The sequence below is a fragment of the Sabethes cyaneus genome, chromosome 2 (genome assembly GCF_943734655.1).
Source record: "Sabethes cyaneus chromosome 2, idSabCyanKW18_F2, whole genome shotgun sequence".
Classification (NCBI taxonomy): domain Eukaryota; kingdom Metazoa; phylum Arthropoda; class Insecta; order Diptera; family Culicidae; genus Sabethes; species Sabethes cyaneus.
This window is the reverse complement of record NC_071354.1, coordinates 78,470,281-78,493,229: the sequence shown is the minus strand read 5'-3', so window position 1 is coordinate 78,493,229 and position 22,949 is coordinate 78,470,281. Positions and strand designations below refer to the sequence as shown.

The 22,949-nt window shown below is 39.4% G+C and overlaps 2 protein-coding genes across 2 annotated transcripts in view; one reads left to right on the top strand and one right to left on the bottom strand.

Annotated features, from left to right (window-relative positions):
- Positions 1 to 22,949, top strand: part of LOC128737225 (myosin-IIIb-like) — a 157,564-nt gene that overhangs the window by 37,291 nt on the left and 97,324 nt on the right. The gene's annotated exons all lie outside the window — the stretch shown is intronic.
- LOC128735618 (uncharacterized) lies at positions 1,672 to 3,621 on the bottom strand. Its single transcript, XM_053830102.1, has one exon. The coding sequence runs from the start codon at positions 3,619 to 3,621 to the stop codon at positions 1,672 to 1,674; it is 1,950 nt and encodes a 649-aa protein (XP_053686077.1).

Genomic DNA, 22,949 nt, shown 5'->3' with positions numbered 1-22,949 from the left:
ACAGTCAGATCAACTGCCTAGCACCACGTTGGTAATATCTGGACAAGCTCCGGGGACTTCCGGGAACACCCAGACTAGTGGCCAATTTCGTCCATGAACAAATACCTATCGTGCGATACCTTAAATCACACTAGAATTCAATAACTAGATAAATAGAAGCCAAATCTGCTATCTAGGCTCAGATTTGGTCATATCTAGACGTATTTGGGGGACCCCGGGAACCTCTGGGAAGTCAATAACACAATGTGGTACATTTTTAATAATAAAGACATGTTCGGAATTGGCCATTGTGGTTCTTGGTACTCAATTTAGCTTCCTTGGATCTATTTTAAAAGTTTTAGTTTGATTTAAGGTGTCGTATGATGAGTTTTGGTTCATGTTCGTAATTGGTCATTTCCTAGGGTTTGCCGGAGTCCCCCAAACATGTTTAGATATGACCAAACCTGAGCCTAGATAGCAAATTTGGATTTCATTGATCTAGTTATTGAATTCTAGTGTGATTTAAGGTGCCGCACGATAAGTTTTTGTTTATGGACAAAACTGGCCACTGGTCTGTGTGTTCCCGGAAGTCTCCGGAACTTGTCCATATATAACCGTATCAGATCGCCGTTGGTAGAGCACGAAAATGTCGTCGACCAGGTCGAGTTCATTCAATCGCTTCATTGTTAAATTGGAACTGTTGTTTAAGGGAATCAAACTCGTTTTTGTAGCAGATCAATCGATGCAGCTCAACTGCAATTATTATTATTAGTAGCTATTAGCAACAGATGTGCAGGTTACTTACAAATTCAAGTTTTCTGTTTCTACTGATAATCTCGATCTGAAATCCGATGAAATATTCACGGCGCGCTATCCTAGGCCTATACTATTAATTTTTAGCTTTATTCACTATTATATATTTATATTTATTAGTTTTCCTCACACGAAGCTGGAGAAATCAAAGAAAATAGCGAATAGATCTTCCTGCACCTGCACTTTACTTATTAATGTAGAATTATAATTTTAGCATTTAGGTTCACGTGTAATTAATCAATTGTCAGATCTAGTGGAAACTTTTAGAGCTTACTCTTGAAAGACTGGCATGTAGAGCAGCAAGTCACGTAGACGTAGAGAATGGCATGTTTGGGTTGTTGGTTCGAACAGGGTTGTTCAAACCGGTTTATCAACATCCTCCCCCCGGTGCATCTTGCAGACTGCACTTTCAGCTACCTCTATTAATGCCAACTTTGTCACTGGACGACGCAACAGACCGTTGGTAGTTCGCACAGTTGCCTGACGAGCCCTTCCTTTGCCGTCTCGCACAACCTCAGCAATTCGTCCCCGTATCCACTCATTGCGCCTTCCTTCATCAGCGATTAGAACCAGATCGCCCTCTTGCACTGAACGAGTCTCGTTAAACCACTTTGGTTGCCTACGAATAACTGGCAAGTACTCCAGCAACCAACGGTTTGGAGAGGCCTTCAATAGATACCGGCTGCTTCAACCCCGCAGAGCTACCGAGTAGAAAGTGGTTCGGAGTAAGTGCGTCGAATTCTTCTGAATCTAGCGGTAAATATGTCAGAAGCCTCGAGTTCACCAAGCTCTCCGCCTCCACGACCAAAGTCTGTAACCCTTCATCGTCTAACTTCCTATCCGAATACGCATCTTCCATTGCAGTCTTGACCGATCGAACTAAACGTTCCCACGCACCACCCATGTGCGGGGCCCCTGGGGAATGAAATTCCATTTGGTAGCTGCACTGGTAAATGTGGCCGACAGTCCCACGTTTATCTGCTCACGAAGAATTCGCTCAGCGCCTTGAAAATTCGTTCCGTTGTCACTAAAAAACTCTACTGGTGGACCGCGACGACCAACAAATCTCCTAACGCACCTAATGCAGGAAGCTGTGGATAAGTCATAAGCGACTTCAAGGTGTACCGCACGTATAGTGAGACAGGTGAACAGTGCGATCCAGCGTTTGACGTTAGACCTTCCTACTTTTACCGACAGCGGTCCAAAGTAATCGACTCCGGTGTAGCTGAACGGGCGGACTTGATAAGCTAGACGCGCTGACGGTAATGGGGCCATCGGTGGTGTTCCTGGTTTACTTCTACGGAGCTTGCAATATTGACACATTCGGGATACGGTTTTTATAACTACGCGAAGCCTCGGAATCATGTAGCGTTGACGCATTTCATTGACCACCGTTTCCAGATTGGCATGTCGGTAAACTCGATGATAGTAATCAACTAGTAGCATCGTCACTGGATGATCTTTCGGTAACAAAATGGGGTATCTGGCATCGAATGGCATATGCTCAGCTTTCCTCGCTCGACTTCCTTGTCGTAACACACCGCGATCGTCTATAACCGGCATGAATTGGTATAGACTACTATCTTTGTCAATAGCCTGCCTTTGCGTTTCAGGTTTAGACTCGTTCTTTTCTAAGATCATGATTTCCTCCGTATACGTTTCATACTGCACTTGCTTGAAAATCATATCGCTAGCTGCTTGTAGTTCGTTTTGCTGAAGTTGCCCGAAGACTTTCAAATGTCCGGATCGAGTGTTATTCATGAATCGAAATACGTAGCCCATTGCTCTGTGGAGTCTTTCCCATCTACTGTATCGCTCATAACGGATGACAGGCGTGCCAGCTGCATGGAACATCGCTGAAGTTCGGGATTCTTCGGTCGTTGCTACGATTAATTGTACTGGACGTGGCCACTCCTCTTCCGGCAAACGCAGAAAGTCTGGCCCTACAAACCATTTACTCTTATCACTGAAATACGGGCCCTTTTCCAATTTGGTTGCTTCGTCCGCCGGGTTAAGTTTCGATGATATCCATCTCCATTCATTCACATGCGACAAATCCAGTATTCTCCCAATACAGTGAGCCACGAAAGGTCTATAGTTGCGTGGATCTGCGCGGATCCAAGACAACGCAGTTGTTGAATCCGTCCAAAAGAATCGTTTGGTTATTGGAACACAGTGATGGTCTTGTAGATGTTTTGCTAATCGCACTCCAAGCTCACATCCCTGAAGCTCCAATCTTGACACGGACCTAGGTTTGACAGGTGCCACCTTGGCTTTCCCCGCCAGCAGAGCACATTGAGCATAACCGTCGATATCTACTGTGCGAAAATACACGGCACAAGCGTAAGCCTTTTCATTGGCGTCGACGAATACATGCATCTGCGTGTTACTATATGTTTCGGCCGTTGCTTGTTTAAAGTAACATCTGGGAATGCGGACGGTACAGATGAAATCGATCATTTTGATCCATTTTTGCCATAGCTCGAACGATACATCGTCGACCTTCTGGTCCCATTCTGCTCCCGTTCGCCAGGTATTTTGAATCAGTACTTTCCCGTGGACTACAAATGGCGAAAGTAATCCCAACGGGTCAAAGAGAGACATAACACACCTTAATATTTGTCGCTTTGTGGGTCGATCCCCATTGTTGAGCAATGTCTGAACTTCCATACTCATTTGCGTCGAGAAACTGAGCTCATCGGTAGTGGGCGTCCACAGTATTCCCAGAACGCGCTCAACACATTTATCACCTCCTAAAGCTAGACTCTTACAGGTCGTATTATCTACTTCTCCCAACGCTTCGAGTATACGTCGATTTTCGAACGCCATCCTCGCAAAGTAAATCCGCCATTACGATGTATTAGCTTCACTTGCTCTGCAACTTGTCGCGCTTCTCCCATACTCTCAAAACTATCTAGATAGTCGTCAACGTAGTGACAGTCGATTATTCCCTGCGCTACCCGTCCAAATTGAGTAGAATGGTTCCTAGCGTTTAAATTTTTCACATATTGCGCGGAAGCAGGTGAGCAAGAGGATCCGAATGTTGCAACATCCATGAGAAAAATTTCGGGTCTCTCTGCAGGGTTAGAGCGCTACAGGAATCGCTGTGAATGTTTGTCGACCTCCCGAATGCGGATCTGGTGAAACATTTCTTGGATATCCGCACTCACTGCCACTTGGAACTGGCGAAAGCGAAAAAGAACACCGGGGAGCGAGGACAATAGATCAGGACCTTTCAGCAGAACAGAGTTAAGCGAGACACCGTCAACTTTGGCAGCTGCGTCCCAAATGACACGGACCTTCCCAGGTTTCTTGGGCTTGATGACTGCTCCTAATGGAAGGTACCATATCCTGCGTGAGTCAGCCTTCACAAGCTCAGCGGGTGTCGCCTTATGGGCATACCCTTTGGCCTGGTACTCTTCAATTTGGCGATGGAGATTTTGGTGGGTAGACCTCCTACTAATCTGGGATACTTTAATGCCTTAGTGTACCTTATTGTGTCTCAGATGTTCTCGTGGTTTAGTCGGTCCGAAGCTTTTTCCAAATAAACTCCAAATACGCAAGTTCTGGAATTTGTTGGCATGTTCGATCAGTCAGAAACGGCTGCATCTATGTACTCCTTGGTCCGATTAGGAATCACGTTACAGAGTACTTTACGAGTGATACAAAACAACATGATGCCGAGCCAGTTTCTACATTCGGATAGGTCTTATTTATTGGCGACTTTAACCAAGTAGGTGTTCTGCGACAAGTCCATAGGAATCGTCGTAGTTTCCCAAATATTGCTGAAGAGTTGATGCATCATTCGAGTTGACAAGACTTGGCATAGCTTTCAAAACTTCTTGGTGCTTTGATTGATGCGACGCCAATTGTCGTCACGTGCCGCTGGTTTTGTTGGCCTGCAACACTTGAGACTTGGAAGTATTGTCCAAAGTGTTCAGTCCAACTTTTAAGCTGGTCCGTACGATTGGTCAGTAACTGGCCAACTTTGTTCTTGAGCGACATGTTTACATTGGCTGTAACATCACTAAGGTGGTAAGAAATGTCTCCATTAGCGGCAGCTCTTTATTCCTCCTCAGCTAGGATGCTGGCCCAGGCTCTCAAGTCTCGTATACTCTACAACACTGTTTAAAAGTCCTATCCAGCGTACCTCGAACTTGATGCCGGCCCATTGTGCTTCACCAGTTTTCGTAGTCGACGAGTCTGAGGCTTTGGATGCTAATTGTTTGACGAAAGCCCTTTTCACCACATCAAGATTTTTCGGCTGGAATACGTCATAACTAGCGGCATCGGATTTTTTCTTTCTGTCGTTGAACGCGAGTGAATCGCATGGTCAAAGGTTCCTCCTCAGCTAGGATGCCCCGAGTGAACCGTGTCGATGTTCACCAAAAAATAGAGGTCGTGGTACGGTGGTAGATCTTCTCCATTTCATCCGAGATTCCTAAAAGTGAGCCTTACAAATCTCTTCTAGCAAAATCCAGTTTACTTCTGACAGGACCTTTGTAGATCGACAGTATTGCATACAAATTATCAAGGTAACGGCAAAATTTCCTGAAAAGCGCAAAATGTCAATGTGACTTGCCATTTCAGCCATTCATCCATGGTTCTAATGGGAAAAAAGATTTTCACGTCGTCAGCATACGTCAAAACGGTTGCGTGTGAGATAACTTCCGGCAGTTTGTTAATTAAAATCACAAACAGTAATGGTCCTAAGTGGCTACCTTGTGATACTCCTGAGTGTACGGTAAATGGGAAAGTTTAAAAAATCGGGTTTTATTCTATTTTTGAGATACGATCTGGTATATCATAAGTCTCGAATACCGAAGTCTTTAGCTGCCTCTTAGATGCTATTAATACTAACAGCATCAAATAGTCTGCTCATGTCTGTGTAAATGCAATCCATTTGAAAACTACTCGCAATGCGATCCAGGACCAGTGAGCTGAACTCGCAAAGGTTCGTAACCACTGCTTTCTTCTTCAAGAATCCATGCTGTACAGGGAAACGCGCGGTCAATTATTTTGTCGAAAAATGACTATAAATCACGAAACACGAAATCATCCAGATATTATTCCTTATTCCTGAACTGCGGCTACATTGGTCAAGCCAGAGAAATTATTTCACATTAGCCAGTCCGTGGGTGTACATATGTCGCCTCTATGGTTTCCCACATTTCCTGATCAAATTTCAAAACCTTTCTTTGCAGCAAGAATCGACAATACCTAGATAGCGCAAACTGTTTGCTGCCATTTTCTCACAATCGAATCTCGAGTGCCCTGCACAATCGACCGTAGCAATCGATTTCACGTGCGATTGTAGTCATCGTTCGCTGAATGAGGCTTCAACTGAGACCGTGCGTCATTGGTTTAGTTCGAACCTATAGTTGCCGCGGATAAGGTTGATATTTGATGATTTTTGTTTCGCCTTTGTGTGTTTGATTCAAGCTTTTTTAAGTTACCTGAGAAGTGCATAAGACGGTGTAAACTACCTGTTAAAGTTCGCACGATTCAGTTTGCATGCAATGGAGAGCATGATGGTGAAACCAATGAAGTGATAGAAAGTGAATGAAGGTTTAATGATCCAATTTTTGCTAATAAAAGCAAACAAATGAAATGAAATAAATATTTGCTTTCATTGCAAAAATTTCTATGATGAGTATCTCATGTATCAAGTAACCTAGCAAGACCCTCTTGTTATTCACTGGAATTCGGCGACAACTCGGCATAGATCTGCGTTTCTTCATCGCAATCAGTCAGACCTAATTTGTGCCACTTGTCAGCAACAGTGCGGTACGTGTCTGTCGTCGGAGTCTGCCTGGCGATAGGAGACAAATAGGAATTTGATAATAACAGCAACCATCACCACCACCAAGGTTTCTGTTCTTCCCCTCCGGTGTCCGGTTGGTTGCGTCGCGTCGCGTCACGCGGTGTGGTGTAGCACTCAAAATAGGAGGTGAAAAACCGTGCGCATCATCACGTTTCGCAGGTCTTGGCAGCCAAACAACACTGTCTGCTTGTTATGGTTCATCATCCTGCCGGAACGGGGCTGGAATTAATGATTCTTATACATTATCCTAGCAGCAACAGCAGCAGCGTCACAAACGCCAGCGAATGTTCTTGTGAATTTGAGTGTTGAAGCGGAAGGACGTGACGGATGGCGAAACTTTGCTCCCGGGCGACAATTTAATCTATTTTGCTGCGCGGAGAAAGCAAGTTTCACGGAGGCAGCCGGCAAGGCTCTCAAGTTCATCACGATGTGGTAAATAAAACTATCGATGTGGTAAATCGAATCTGTTTATTATGAGCTCATCATATTTCCATTTTGGGACTGAAATGTGACAGGACCGTAAATCACGTGCCGTTGAATGCTTCGTTGCTGTAAATGTGACACAAAAAAAAACATATTAGAATTGATTTAATTTCTCATTTACAATCACGTTTTGCAATTTTACATATCACGATAGAAATTTCGTCACCACTTCCTCTACGCTTGCTGGCTTGATGGCGTGCATGTTTAATAGAACATGAAAAGGGTCCAAACTGAAACACTATAGCGTTCCAGACCAGACCAGCCAGCCCGGCTAGTTCCGAACTGAAGGTGAACTTTTTATATTTCAAATTAAGCTGTCGCATCACGCGATTAGCTGCTCAGCAATTGTTCCGAGCTGTCTGCTGTGTGAGCAAATATCGCTTAATTTGTTGGATTTGAAATTTAAACTATTTTCTGTCGGTCGAAATCCAGCACACGGTTCTCTATAACGAGCACTAACGAGCGTACCTAGACATAAACAGAAGGTGGGTGATCTGATCTTTTAGAAGAATGTTGTGGCCTAAAGTTGAAGTAGGGTTTATTTCTAATTCCCGTCGTAGTAAGGAAAGCCACTCTAATTTTCATCATTTCTTAGGTGGATTTAATGGATACTTCAAAAGTTTTGCTGCTGATTTCACTCAAACACACTAACCTTCCGATCCGTGCCCTTTTGGATTCACTAAAAAGCGATTATTGAAGAATTTTATTCAAATTACGCAACTGGCTAAGATATAAATCTTATACTCGTCGTACCGTTTTGAAATCCGTCCATCAAAATTTTTCATCATCCCAACTACACAATAATGTTTACGAAGCTAGCGCGCATGTATTTGTGTAGGACGGCATGACAAATGTTATTCTGCAAAATTTCTACAGGTCACGCAAGTTTTCCCGGCTGCAGAATAACGACAGTGCGTTGCGTGGGTTATTTTCATTTTATGAATGACAGAAATTGTAACAATAAGTCGACATTTTCTTCTTCGTCGCACGAAAAAACGTAGGAAATTTGGCTGCAAGGAATCCTTTAACCCTTTATAAGGCAGTGGCAACTATATTGCCACCAACAAAAATTTGTTATTTTGCTTCTAAAATTATATTGATGTCATTATAGACGCAAAACAAATATTTTTCGTTGGTGGCAAAATAATTGCCACGACCTTATAAAGGGTTAATGAATAAAAGCATTCAAATAGATCTCAGCTCACTTTGATTGATCGCGTATAATAGTCAACAAACTAAAATATTAGGGAATAACTAATTTTGCATTGTGTTTCATAAAAATCGCTGATATTTTTAATAATTTGTGTTGGATAGGCCGGGAATAGGCAATTACGACGAAGCAGCAACATACCCTATAATCGTAGGATGGTGAGTTATTACTTATCATAAATATACCGTCAAAGGACATCAAATTAAATTTGAATTTAGACTAATTTGGGCCTAAAGCTTTGCTACATATTGAACTGTAAATTGGACTTAAAATTGGACTTAAATTTAGAGTAATTGGGAATGAGAGTTTTTTGGAATTAAACTCGAAATCGGACGTAAAACAGACTTTAAAATTTTTATTTGAAATTGGACTTGAAATTTTACTTAAAATTGGAAATAAAATAGACTTGGATTTGTATTTGAATTTAAAATTAAAATTTGACTTGAAATTGGAATTCACGATGCACGTTATTGACTTCACACTATTGAAATTGAAATGTGAAATTGGATATAACTTGGATTTAAATTCGATTTAAATTGGACTGGAGATTAAACTTGGAATAGCATTTGAAATTATACTTGTAATTGGTCTTGAAAGCAGAGTTAAAGACTTGAAATTGAATCTAAAATTGCATACAATAAGACTAGAAATTGGGGTAGAAATCAAACTTGCGATTGAACTTGGCATTGGGCAATAAATTAGATTTGAATTTGGATTAACTGGAACTTGAAGTTTAACTTGAAATTATAATTGACATTTTCAGCTTATTCTCTCATACGTTTTACTTTTTTCCTGCTCTGTTTTTATTTCTTTTCCAGTCCTCACTTCCAGTTATTTTCATTTTTTGCGCTGTTTTTTTATTTTTTCTGTGCCGTTACTTTGGTTTAAGCTCTCACTTTCCTTCCGTTTATCCTCTTTTTCTTCTGTTTTCCTTAATTTCCTGTTCCATGTTTAATTGTTCCGTTTTTCTTCGTTTTCTGTCCCATTTTGTCTGTACAGTTTTTCATAATTTTTTTCTTATTTTCTTATCCATTTTCCGTAATTTTTCTTTTCTTTTTCCCTCTTTTTGATTTCAAGCTTTTGTGTTTTTCCAACTCTTTATCTTCTTTCCTTCTCGTTTCTCGTTTTTGCCTGTTCCATTTTTCCTCTTCTTGGTACCATGTTTTTCCGTCTATTCTGTCACGTTTATTCTGTTTTTAGCTCACCATTTTTGTTTTCCTTTGCGGTGTTCCACTTTTATCTTCTGTATTTTTTCTATCTCATTTTCTCCTTTTCCTCGTTTCCTCTATCGGTTTTCTTTTTATTCGCTCGTTATTCTCTCATCTTTGCGCGCTGTTTGTTCCTTTCCTGTTTTTTTCCCGTCCCGCTTTTTGCCCTTTTTCTGAGTCCTGATTTTCCTATTTTTCCATTCCACTGTCCTGATGTTTCGTCTTTTTTCGCAGTTTAACTTTTTTTTATCCCGCCTTTTGTTTTCGTCTGTTTTATGCTTCCTCTTAATATGTCAGGATTTTCTTTCTTTTCAGTTACGTTCTGTTTTTCTTTTCCGTTTTATCCCTTTTGTCTACCGTTTTCATTTTCTTTTCTCTGCATGTTTTGTCCCGTTTTCTTCTTTTTCTATACTCGATTCTCCATTTTCTTGCTTCTGTGTTCTCCTTTTTTCTTAACTATCCTCTTTTTCTCCTTTTTCTTATCTCTTCCGTGCTTCATCTTTTTTTGTCCGGTTGCCTTGTTGTTTGCGTTGTTTATCTCTGTTAACTCTCGTTTTCTTTTTTTCCACATTTTTCTCTTTTTGTGATTCGTCTTCCGTCCTATTCCGTTGAAGGGGGCGCGAGTACCCGCTTCCCAATGCCCGATCTTATAACTAAGTAATGAAAGGAATGATTTTAGCTGGAACCACGCCGATCTCGAGGGTCGAAGGTCCAAATGACCACTTTTGAGTTCCAGTAAAACCGATGCCGGATGTTCCGGCATGTCCAAAACGACTCAAAATACATCCAAATATGCATTAAAGGGCTCGTGTTCAAAAATCCTGTGCTTTGATACCCCATTTGCCATGTTTTCGAAGAGAATTCCAAATGGCCACTTTTGAGGCCCGGTAGAACCGATGCCGGATGTTCCGGAATGTCCATATCGACTCAAAATACTTCCAAATATGCACTACAGAGCTCGTGTTAAAAAATTCTGTCATTTGACACCCCATTTGCCATATTTTCGAAGAGAATACTAAATGACCACTTTTGAGTTCCGGTAGAACCGACAACGGATGTTCCGGAGAGTGAGGCGTAAGCCAGCGCTCTACAGGATAGTATAAAAGTCATTATTAGTGACTACAAATAAAATGGGTAACTTTTGCGCTTTCAATTAAACAGATTCCTAATTTTATTTCATCTGTTACTTATGACGTCAAAAAAAAAATCCCACCGCGATCGGGAATATCTCCGGTAAAATGGAATCGTAATTTACCAGCATATTTTTTCATCAAAAGCCAATCTAATGTGGTTCTTTTAAGACTAGTTGCAAAAAAATCGATTGAAAATCAGTGGAGATAGAGCCAAAAGTGTAACTGAAAGTACCTTCATTTTTTATGTCGGGACGTAAAGGTTAACGTGAATGTTACCTGAAAAGTGTGATGGATGAGAATTAGGGTTTATTTCTAATTCCCGTCGTAGCAAGGAAAGCCACTCTAATTTTCATCATTTCTTAGGTGGACTTAATGAATACTCCAAAAATTCTGCTGCTGATTTCACTCAAACACACTTACCTTCCGATCCGTGCCCTTTGAATTCACTAAAAAGCGATTATTGAAGCATTTTACTCAAATTACGCAACTGACTATATATCTTAAATTCGTCGTACCGTTTTAAAATTCGTCCATCAAAATTTTTCATCGTCCGAACTAAAAATCACAATAATGTTTAAGAAGTTATTTGTGTAGCATGTATTTGTGTAGGACGGCATGACAAATGTTATTCTGCAAAATTTCTGCAGGTCATGCAAGTTTTCCCGGCTGCAGACTAACAACAATGCGTTGCAGGAGTTATTTTCATTCTATGAATGACGGAAATTGAAACGATTAGTCGACATTTTCTTCTACGTCGCACGAAAAAACGTAGGAAATTAGGCTGCTAGGAATTCGTTAATGAAAAATGGCATTTAAATAAATCTCAGCTCACTTTGATTGATCGTGTATGATAGTCAACAAACTAAAATATTAGAAAATAACTAATTTTGCATTGTGTGTCATAAAAATCGCTGATATTTTTAATCATTTGTGTTGGATAGGACGGGAATAGGCAATTACGACGTAGCAGCAACATACCCTATCTATGTTTTCACGTAAATTTGACGTGCCGATTTTTTTGAGTGTTATTCACCGTCACAGCTAGTGCTCTAATACAAAGTATGGCAATGAGGTAGTACGGTGCACCAATCGAACTGTCAAAGTGCGTACCTATCGAACAAAATGGCTGCCACGATATTTTGCCTCGAAAACTTACCGGATTTTATTGAATTCTGCATATATTTTGGCAGCATTCGAGATGCAATTTAACTTTTCAACGCTCAACTTTGGATCTAAAAATGAAAACAAAACTTTTAGTCAATGCATTTTTCCTAAAATTTCCGGGCTGCTGGTTTAGTTATTGACTGGCAAAGTTGCTGAAGCTACGGAACTTTTTCATTGCCATACTTACATTACAGAGCTTAAGTCACAGCCATGGATGCCACATATAATTCTGTGTTTTTTGTTGAAAAAATCCGGGCATCTGTACAGTGAGGAAAGATATCTGTGCAAAAATCTGCCCATTGCGATTCCTTTCAAATATCTGTCAAACACAGAATAATCTGTGTATGTGGCAACCCTGGTCACAGCTTGTTGTACACCACTGAGGTTTAAAGAAGTGTGGAAAAAGAAGACATTTGATCATATTAGTAGTGTAAAATCAGTAATGGACGACAATAGGATTGGTTTTCGGAGTTTGACGTCACACTATGATGAATTTTTTTCATTGCCCTAACACTACATCGCCACATCTGTATATACCTTCTTGGTTATATACATAATTTAGAGAGATTAAAAGCCAGAAGAAGTAGTATAGCCATAAAGATTATCGAGCGGGCGTTTGAAAATTTTAGTGCGAGTAAAAGGTAGGCAAATGAATGGAATGATACATTTGAAATCATAAATTTGAAATTGTGAAAATATAGGACAGCGAGCAAGATAGCTGCATAGTTAGAACGAAGGAGTAAAAGTTAACCTATAAAAACCTATAAAAATGTAGGGGAACTGTGGGTAAAATGAAGAGGGGGGGTAAAATGAACAGGCAGCCAAATTCCCAGTAAACCGATTAAAATCTGTTCCAGTTCAATAGGTATCTTCTCTTAGAGGTATTTCAAGCTGTTTGAGACAATATGTGGTGATCATAACCTTTCCAATGTGAAAAAATTGAAAAAGTAAAAAATATATGCTGAAATCTGACGCCGATGGTAATTTCCACTATTAGTAAATAAACTATTTTGGCGAAACAAATTAAATTTCGACTATTGGTATCATTTAGTGTTGTTTGCTTATCACTATCCTTTTTATCAACTGCTTGTTTATAGTAACCATTTGAAAACAATTGGTGTTTTGGGAGTAAAATGAACACCTCACTATGGGGGCAAAATGAACAGTGTATAATGATATTTTATTTTCCATTTATCAGCAGCCACGAAATAATTACAATTCAAGCAATAAAAATGATCGAGTCTCTCGAAAATGGCCGAGTGTTGGAAAATCATGCGAGTTAAAAGTCAAGCATTGTATGAACGTGGCGAAGATACATTATGTTAGCTTTGTGGAGTCCCATTTTAATTCCAACAGCCCTGTTGAATATCTACGGCTTATGTAGAACAATGATAATGTAAAATAATGTTTAATTTATTCAAACGGCATGTTAACAGTAGTTTTCCATGACATGTTCATTTTGCCCTCACTGCATGTTCATTTTACCCACACGAAAAAAATCAGGTTCGAATGTGACGGTTTCGAAAAAAAAGACATTTTTCATGACAGATCGTCCTTTTTCAAACATCTTTATATATTGCTACGTGGAATATGAATTCAGCTTTCAATTCATATAGTGCGTTCAGCATTTGGTTGGTTCATGGGGGAGAAAATGGCGAAATTGCTAAGGGTGTTCATTTTACCCCCAGCTCCCCTATGTCTAAAATGAAACGAAAACTAAAACCTAATTATTTACAAGTAACATAAATTGCAACTTTGAAGTTGCACCAGTACGTGTTGCTAAAGGTCGGTGTTCGTTTGATTCCTCCCGATAGTGCCGGCAACACTTGTCAACAATTAACATTCAGTCAAATGTTCAACAAATGTCTGATATTACAGTATTTATCCAAAGCATCGAAAATTTATCGTCTGTCCCGCGCATTTTTAACCCCAAACTTCGAAACCCTATTAAAGCAAAATAGTTCGCTATAATTATCTATTTTCCATCCTAAATTATGAACACATGTATTGAATTTCACATTCTTCTGAATTTGAGCCAACAGTTTCAATAGATCAAACATATTTTTATAAACAAACATTGTTCGTTTTTGGCACAATCTTACCACCACCGTGGCACAATGTCACCCCGTTCGGCTGGTAGTAAATCAGAAAACCTTCCTTAAATGTGTTTTACTTCTTGGACTGTCGTCAGTCGCAGAAAACGAAGTTGGACTTGAAATAAAGTTGAAATTAGACTTGAGCGTAAAATTAGATTTGAAATTGAATTTAAAGTCAGGCTTCATTTGGAGTTTTCTACTCTACATTTGATTACAGTAGTAGTGTAAGGGTAATTGTAGAGTTATTTACTGTCAACAATTTTGTTGAAGAAAGTATAGCTTTATTCCTTGTATTTATGGCGCTATATGGTTGCTACTCCGTGCTCTTTTTGCTACCAATGACATTGCAGCTGAAGTCTATACTTAAAGTAGAAATTGAAATTGGATATAAAATAAATTTATAATGCACTTGAAATTGTACTTGTAATGGAGCTTGAAACTAGACTTCATTGGGCTTGAAATCGTTTTGTAATTAGAATTGAATTTGAACTAGAAATTGGGTCTAAATTACACTTGAAACTAAACTAGAAATTTAACTTATAACTGGACTTGAAGGTGGACTTGAAACTGAAATTGTTTTTACGCAAACAATTTATTTATTGGAACCATAGTGGCCGATTAAGTTGGAAACTGCGGACTTCTGGGTAACAGAAATCATTTGTTTTACATTAAATATAATCAAGAAGATTGGGCACGTGCCCCAGTGTGTCCCAGCCTGGGCACGCCAGTGTAGTGATGTCGCGGGAAACCGTCGCGGTCCGTCCCTTCTTCGTTCGGTCACGGGACGACTGTACGGGCTCGTGCGAATCGAATGGAAACATTATTGCTATCTGGCGTACCAATAAATCCACGCTTGCAACCGTCGATGACAGCCGGTTTGCCGGTGTGGCACGTAACACGCAAATTCACTTATGCGCACGTTGTGGTTGTTGTACGATTTAATCGGACCAAGTTTGCCTTTATACGCGATCGAATTTAGCTTTGTGGTTCCCATCGTAAAGCGTGACATTGAACCGGTGAAGTGTAATGACTCGGTTTCATTCATCGAAGCCGAACAATCAATCTGAATTAATGTAGAGCATCTTTCCAATAAAAAAATAAATAAAATCAACACTTATGCAGTTCAATTCTGTATCAAACCGATGCGTAACATATGGACTTACAATCGATTTCAATTTTTAACATTTTTCTTTTGTTTGCTACTGTGCGAAAGTATAATTACGGCAATAATTTATTATGTATGAAGTTTAAACAGTAATTAATCAAACTCGATTTAGCGCTCCGGCACCCACAATCTGTCAACTTCGCGATGGTTAAACCAAGCAAGACTAGACTGGTGGTTGCGTGCAGCTTTTCATACGAATGGATGCAATCGAAGTGATACGCGAGGTGATTTATCGTTTGATTAGCAGTGTTTTTCATACGGAAAAACTAGCCGTATTGAGCTATCATAATTAATAATAAAAAATAACCGATGTGGAGTGCAGCAGCTATAACGAGCTCATCAGTAGTGATTGATTGTTAGCAACTGATAAAAAGAATGTAGTTTGAAAGCACATCAACCGGTCGTTTGGATTTACAAAAATTCTAGGATCATCGAGCCAGGCTTCTATAACTCAACCGGCTGGTGAGTACGGTCCGACAGGGTTAGCGATGACATGAGCGGAAAAAGGCGAAGAACGAAGGTCGTAAACTTTTACGTTCGAAAGGCGAACGATTTCCGCCAGCAGGACCTTTCACCTATCGGACCTTTCAGTGCTCTCTGGTGTGGATGGAATAATTTTTCCTGTTGGTAGTCTCGAACGCTGAGCTACTAGCAGTCCGAATTTTGCCTAGGCTTGATGTTGGTATTTCTTCTTATTCCCGATCTACTATTATTTTCAAGAAATTGGAAAACAATATATGTTATAAAACCAAATTTTTGAGAACAACATTTAGTTGATCTGTTAAAATTTTTTTAACATATAAGTTTAAAACGACCACCAACATTGGGCAGCGTACCCTTTCAGACACGACGAGAAGTAAGCGAATTATCCGGTTCCCCTGCGGGACAGCAGCTGATAAAATTTGATTAATTGTTCTTGACTTTCACACCCAGTGTCGTTCTATCTACGTTCACCGCAGTGAACTATTTCTCATTTTCCGGTAAAAATGCACTATTCTTTTATACGTGATGAAAATATTTTCCTATTGTTTTCCGGGTTGTTTGATTTATCTCACGAAATCTTTAGGCAAAAGTTTTGCTTGGCTATGGTGGTATTCTTGCGCATTCAATCTTATATGAAATCTGGCAAACGATACGGAGGAAATTTTAGGGCTGAATTTTTGTGCTGAAAACTTCCATATAACTCAATTATGCAAGCAGGAAATTGCTTGAGTACGAGTAGCTCTGTTGCATTTACTAATTCGATCAGGATGCTTACAGCAAGAGTTGGTTGGTAGTTTTTGTATGAGAACAATTCCGCAGAGAATCGGCAATCTGTTGCCCCCACCCCCCGGTTTTCTCGGATTTCAATGAAACTTTGTATACGAAATTTTGTATTTGATTAAGTAAAACGAATACTATTTTCGAGACTGACGAGACGAAATTTTCATAAGGGTGAATGCAAAATTTGGACACATCCTATTTGAGAAAATCATCACTTCAGAATTACTTGTCAAATTGATGTTTGTCACTTTAAGTTTGCGAGACAGTCCGGGATTTGGAGGAGTTGTCCCGGATAACCAAGCGTCTCGGAAAGTGTTCCGCATTGATTTTTTTTGTCGTGCCAGACGAATGTTGAAACACTCAGAGAAAGGTTACAGGCGAGAAAGATATTTTTTGTAATTTGTGAAGACTTTCTCAAGAATTTCTATAAACGAATAATTGTTAAATTCAGCTAAAAAATATATGCAGTTTTGCATTATGTTGCCAAAATATATTTGTTATGTTTTACAGAACCATTTTTTGTTCTGTCAAATAAGCCTCATTCATCTAGAAACAATCTGGTCACATCACTTAAAAGGTGGATATAGTCTGAAAAGTTATAAAAGGGAATTGATATTAGAAGCAACTGTTTAAGCTGGGTATAGGTATTTAATTCTTTTTTGACGTAGGACTACGTCTTTCAGAAAGGTAGCTGGTACAGGGGGTAATTCCAAAAAAACAAAAAAATGTGAGCGTCACGAAAACATGAAAGATATTGAACGCTGATAGCTCTGCCAAATATGAATGGATATAGCTGGTTTCGTAATAGATGTAGCAATTATGTGGTTTTATTACAATTTTCATTTTCAAGCACTAAATAGTAAAAATTAACGAAAAATTCCAAGTTCAAATTTCCCCATACATTTTCTTTGTGATTGCCTTGCTCACCGGCAGCAAAAGCAAATTCACTTAAAATAAAAAGAAGAAAACTTATCCAATATAATTCTATTATGTATATTTTATTCACGACAGATACGTATTTCGCCTACGACTTGCAGGCTTCCGCAGTGTCTGTAGTTCGAAAACAGACACTGAGGAAGCCTGCAAGTCGTAGGCGAAATACGTGTCTGTCGTGAATAAAATATACATAGTAGAATTAAATTGGATATGTTTTCTTTTTTTTATTTTAGGTTTCGTATTCTACTAAGACGCTCCAAAAACTTCAGCAAATTCACTGTTCGGTTTAATCAAACGCCTTAGTGGAGATCTGAATGACCCGTATACTATCATTACTCTATACAATTCCTTACTACGCAGTGGTATTGAATTCTCGAGCATAATTTGGCAACCATGCTATGTTATGAAGTGCATAAGAAACGAGTCGAGCGAATTCAGAAAAAAATATACGCTATGCCCTTTGGAATTTAGGTTGGTCTGGAAAGATGCCCGATTACAAGTCGTTATGCATGCTGATTGGAACGGAAAGCTTAGAGAGCAGACGACGTACCACAGATGCTCTATTCTTAAAGGATCTACTCAGAGGCAGGTATAACTCACCGTATCTGTTGGGTCAGATAACCGTGTACGATGGACGTTCTTCGTTTAGGCGGGTTAGGCCTTTTCAACTGACAAATAGAGTCCAAAACTATGCTAGAAACGAACCAGTGTATAGAATGATGTCCATATATAATAATCATCGAGAAACTTTTAATGTTCAAACAACAAAGCAGCAAATTAGGTGTAGTTTCAGATTGTTTTATGTACATTTTATGTGATGATTAATTAGTTTTAACGATGATAACGAGCGAAGCCTACAATCAGTTAATCAATATATAAATAAATGAATAAACACCGGCAGGGACGACAGTTTAACATTGTCAGTGTAGTTCCCTTTTACAAAAACTACAAGGTATACAGCCCTAAGGGTTGTACGAATGGGTGACGTAGAACTATATCAGATCAGTAGATCAAAGATTATTGTACACTGCATTTCTGGCATATGTATGTTTATAAGAATCTGTGAGTGACATTGTTCAAGTGAATGTGTAAAAGAGAAGAGCGAAATATGCAGTTTCAATTCTTCATTAAATGCAATGGTGGCTTTAAAAATATGTGGACGAGGGTTCATAAATACAATGCTTGCATCCATTGAGACATAAAAGATTTCTTTTAAAAATCACTTGTGTGCACCATAAAGGTTGAAATAGTAATGAATGACCTCCAGATTATTGTATTAAATATGATTATGCGTAGCCTGACATGTTTCAATAATCTTACTTTTACTCGCTTGTGGCCTTCAAAAGGGCGAATGCCCTTCTCTTTTGACATGAATGGCAACAAGCACATAAGGTAACGGCGTCGATTCACTGTCTTTTGCTCCGAGAACCGCCCAGCTAGCTTCAAGGTACGATGCTGGTCTAACAAGCCAGTCGTCGTATGTTCGAATCTCGGCTAGGCGGTGCTTGCTAGTTAGAGTCAGCAGGATTGTTGCACTGGCCCCGTAAGTTTCCTGTACTCTAACAGCCGGCTGCGAAGTCTGTCGATAAAGAAGGGTAATGTCTAAAGACGGTATAAACTCATGGCTTTGCTTTTTTGCTCCGAGAAGGTTTTTCTAGTTTACTTTCACAGCTTAACGCTTGTTACATAACAGAAAATATGGCACATACGCAAAAAATTCTGTTTTATTTGTATGAGAGTTCTTATCCTCCTACCACATGGGGGAGGGGTCTCAAACCATCATAAAATTAATTCATGGCTCAATAAACCCCCACATGCCAAATTTGGATCCATTTGCTTGATTAGTTCTCGAGTTATGAAAAAATTTGTATTTCATTTGTATGGGATCCCTCCCCCCCTTAAAATGCGAAGAGGTTTCAGTACACCATAGAAAAAATTCTTACCTCCAAAAACCCCCACATGCCAAATTTGGTTCCTTTTGATTGATTAGCTCTCGAGTTATGAGGAAATTTGTATATTATTTATATGGGAGCCCCCCCCCCTCCTAAAGAGGGAAAGAATCTCAATTCACCATAGAAAAAATTATTGCCTTCTGAGACACCCACATGCCAACTTTGGTTCCATTTGCTTGATTAGTTCTCGATTTATGAAGAAATTTGTATTTCATTTATATGGGAGCCTCCCCCCCCCCCTTTAGAAGGGGAAGGGTCTAAGTACGCCATCGAAAACAATCCTATCTTTTAAAACCTCCACTTGCCAAATTTGGCTCCATTTGCTTGATTAGTTCTCGAGTTTTGAGAAAATTTGTGTTTCATTGGTATAGGAGCCCCCCTCTTACTCCGTCCATAAAATTGCTCTCTCGCCCCTCCATAAAACTGCTGGTCATTTTATCTTTCCAACGACATGTAAATTGTTCAGTTTCGTAGAGTAGTTTAGTAGTTATTAGCATTTGGAATCTTTCATTCCAACGTTACACTTCTATTTTCGTTTTCACAAAGTGCTACCCAGTCCCAGATAGTAAACAACGACGTAGTCCAACGTCAAAAAAAGTATTTTTACGGGAATTTTGGAATTTACGTGGTACGCGGTTACGCGAATGCTGAGTGTGAACAAGAGTCTTGCCTCTTATGAGCGTCTATCCTGACTGGCAAGTCTACTTCTCGTATTGTCACTCGAGAAGCCACACCAGTCATGGCGTCTTTTCGACAGCTTTACATTCCTCAACCTAGTGAGCGCCTGCACTCCGGGTTAGGAGCAGCTTACCATAGCGTCTGATCCGCAATGGGAGGATGAATTAAAAACCGTTGTAGCTCTGCAGGAAATCTTTCGCACAGAAAAAAAGATTTGGAAGATCTTCGGCGAAAAAGCTTTGGGATGAGGTATCGAAAAGTGGTGCAGAATGCACCGCTTAAGCAAAACATCATTTTGCAGAGCAACGGTGTGTTTGTTCCACGTTTTTCAACTTCTAGAAGACTTTGGATTTTTTTTTACACTTACTCCTGGTGAAATTTCTTAACAAAAACCAGCATTTTTTGTTATTTTTGACGATTTTTGGCAAGAGTCAAAATCATTATGTGAGGCAGAATGCCAAAGCCCGTGGACAAAATGCACCAAGTTTGCCCAGCTAGGCGTTAAACGCAACCAAAAAATTTACCATTCAATAACGTGTTGTATAAACTCCTAAAACTAGGCTGCCGCAATGGCGGAAGCGTTCGTTATAGCGTTTGTTACATATGCTTGTTTGCTGGGATACAATGGGTTCATATCTCAACATAATTGGCAATAAAATTTAATCATCTACTTTTCTCCAACTGATGTGTGATGAAATATTGTACGTTAAACAATGTACAATTAGGTTTAAGGCAAATTCTAAGTCCTATACAATACATAATATTGCTACATTTTTAATAAATAATCCGAAACAAAAGATGTACTGCAAATTAAAAATATTTTATTACTGTTCGATCCCGCTGTGATGCATCCTACCCCTGTTTTGTATTTTGAAGTTTTTTGCAATATGTATGTGAAAAACATGCCTAGTTAATGCCGTTTTTGTGATGAATCATCGAGTATGACAGTATATCAATTAGATAGGCTGTATTTATTATGAAATTTGCATACCGACTAGTGGTAAAAGCTTAAGAGAAAACCGTGATTTCTTACATGTGGAATGAGATCGCGGATAATCGCTTGATTTTATTGGATGTGGCTATGTTTGATGCTTTTACATTCTACAGAATTATGAATTAGCTTGTTTTACACCAAAATAAAATGCGCATTCATAATTTTACCAAATAGTTTCCGTGTTTTTAAACAATTAATAGCATGGGCCATTCTACCCCCCCGCCCCGGTGCGTTCTGGACAGTCTTACCCTACCCTGATCGGCGACGCCAACCAGTACGGTGCTACAATGCCAGTAGCCCATTAGTAGCCAAGTGAACGTTCACTTATCTACTAATGAGCTACTTGCATTGTAGCACCGTAACTACAAAAGATGCAGCCCAACTTTGTTCAGTAAAATTGAAGATTATAACTATTTCTATAAATTTCCAATATGTAACTTTGTCAAATTTTGCGTGGCTGAGACGCTACTGTCAAATGAATGTGAATTGAGTCAAAGACGATCGTACCATCCCTGATTCGAAGTCAAACTGACTTTAGTACAGATTTATTCTCAGGCCCCTCATTACCCTTCCTTCGTACGAAATTCTATATTACCCCGATGAAGCACTCTTGAGCTTGACGGTGCAGAAAGTTACTCTTATAATTAAATGTACAGGTCAGCTCCCCCGAGGATAGTTGTAATTGGAGACAATTCTGGGACATGGGGACCAAGGTGGCTACAGTAGAGTTAGCATTGAAGGAACAGTAAACCCAATCAAACAAGCACGCATAAAAATTCTTCTTTATCGCGGACTTAAAAGCGATTTTAGCAAAAAAATGCAGTGCAGGCTACAGCAAACACCCGGGCGATATGCACAATAGATCAACAGCATTGGTCGCAGTGATGGGTTCACACAAGAAGGAAAAGCCGACGGATCACTTCAGATCCTCACCATTGTTTATGCTTTTATAAGAGTAATGTATTTATAAAAATTACTTATTTTTGTTAGAGGGGAACTTAAAATCACTTTAGATGGATATGAAAAGTAACTCAAATGGCTTTCATCCATTATAGCATACATTAGTTTCTAGGATAAATATATCCATAAAGGCAACCCAGATTACCTGTAAGTATTACTGTTAGTAGTAAATCAGCCATTTACGGACCATTTTTTACAGCACGTTGGTGTATATTAGCTTTCTGATTGAATTGCTATCGTAAATTGGCAATTTCAACTGCAAATAAGCATTGTCAGCAGTACAATGAGCACTAGCAGTAAAGTAGTCGTATATTTTGCCAAAGTAGTAAGTTTTAAGTAGTACTTAAGGTGAATTAAATGCTTATTGGCTTGCATTCAAATTGCTTTCGTAATACTTGTTTGTTATTTTGGAAAGCAAACGCAAGCGAGTAAGAAAATACTAGCCCTTGTACTAGTAGACGGCTATATACTTAAGAAGATTTACATTTTCGACATAAATGTATATGAACAAATAAACTCTGAACTGATAACGTCCATCAATTGTAACAAACTGGTCATAGATTCACCCACGTTAAATAATAGAACAGTGATGAGTTGCGTTCAAATGAACTACCGATAGGTCCCTGGATGCCAGCAAATATTGGGGGCTACAAGATTGCAAGCATTTTTCTCTACCCAATTTTTCTACATTGAGCCGGCAATGGAAAGGGTCGCTGAGCCTATTCATGGTATATAGAATATAGTATAGATTCTAGGAAGTATAATCGTAAAGAAGTTTGAATTTTCTTTAACTTTGCTTTCAACTGTTATTTTTGGACCAAAAGTAAACCCCCGTGGCACGTGGTAGTGAATGTAGCCAGCATGACACACCTGATGTCGTTAGGCAGCAGTGAGCCAGCAGTGGGTGGAAACGTGATTTATCGGTTCGATTAATCGGTGTTCGGTTCCGCTACGAATTTACACGGATCGGCCGAATGGCCATAAGCCATGATTAACATTTCCGCAAGTCATCAATTTTTCTGGGATCGTTGGGTTGTGGCTGCGGTGCGGTGCGGTTGCAGAAATCCACTGACAAACACACATTGTGCTGA

Coding starts and splice junctions, on each gene's coding strand:
- LOC128735618 (XM_053830102.1), bottom strand. CDS start 3,621: ATGGCGTTCGAAAATCGACGTATACTCGAAGCGTTGGGAGAAGTAGAT.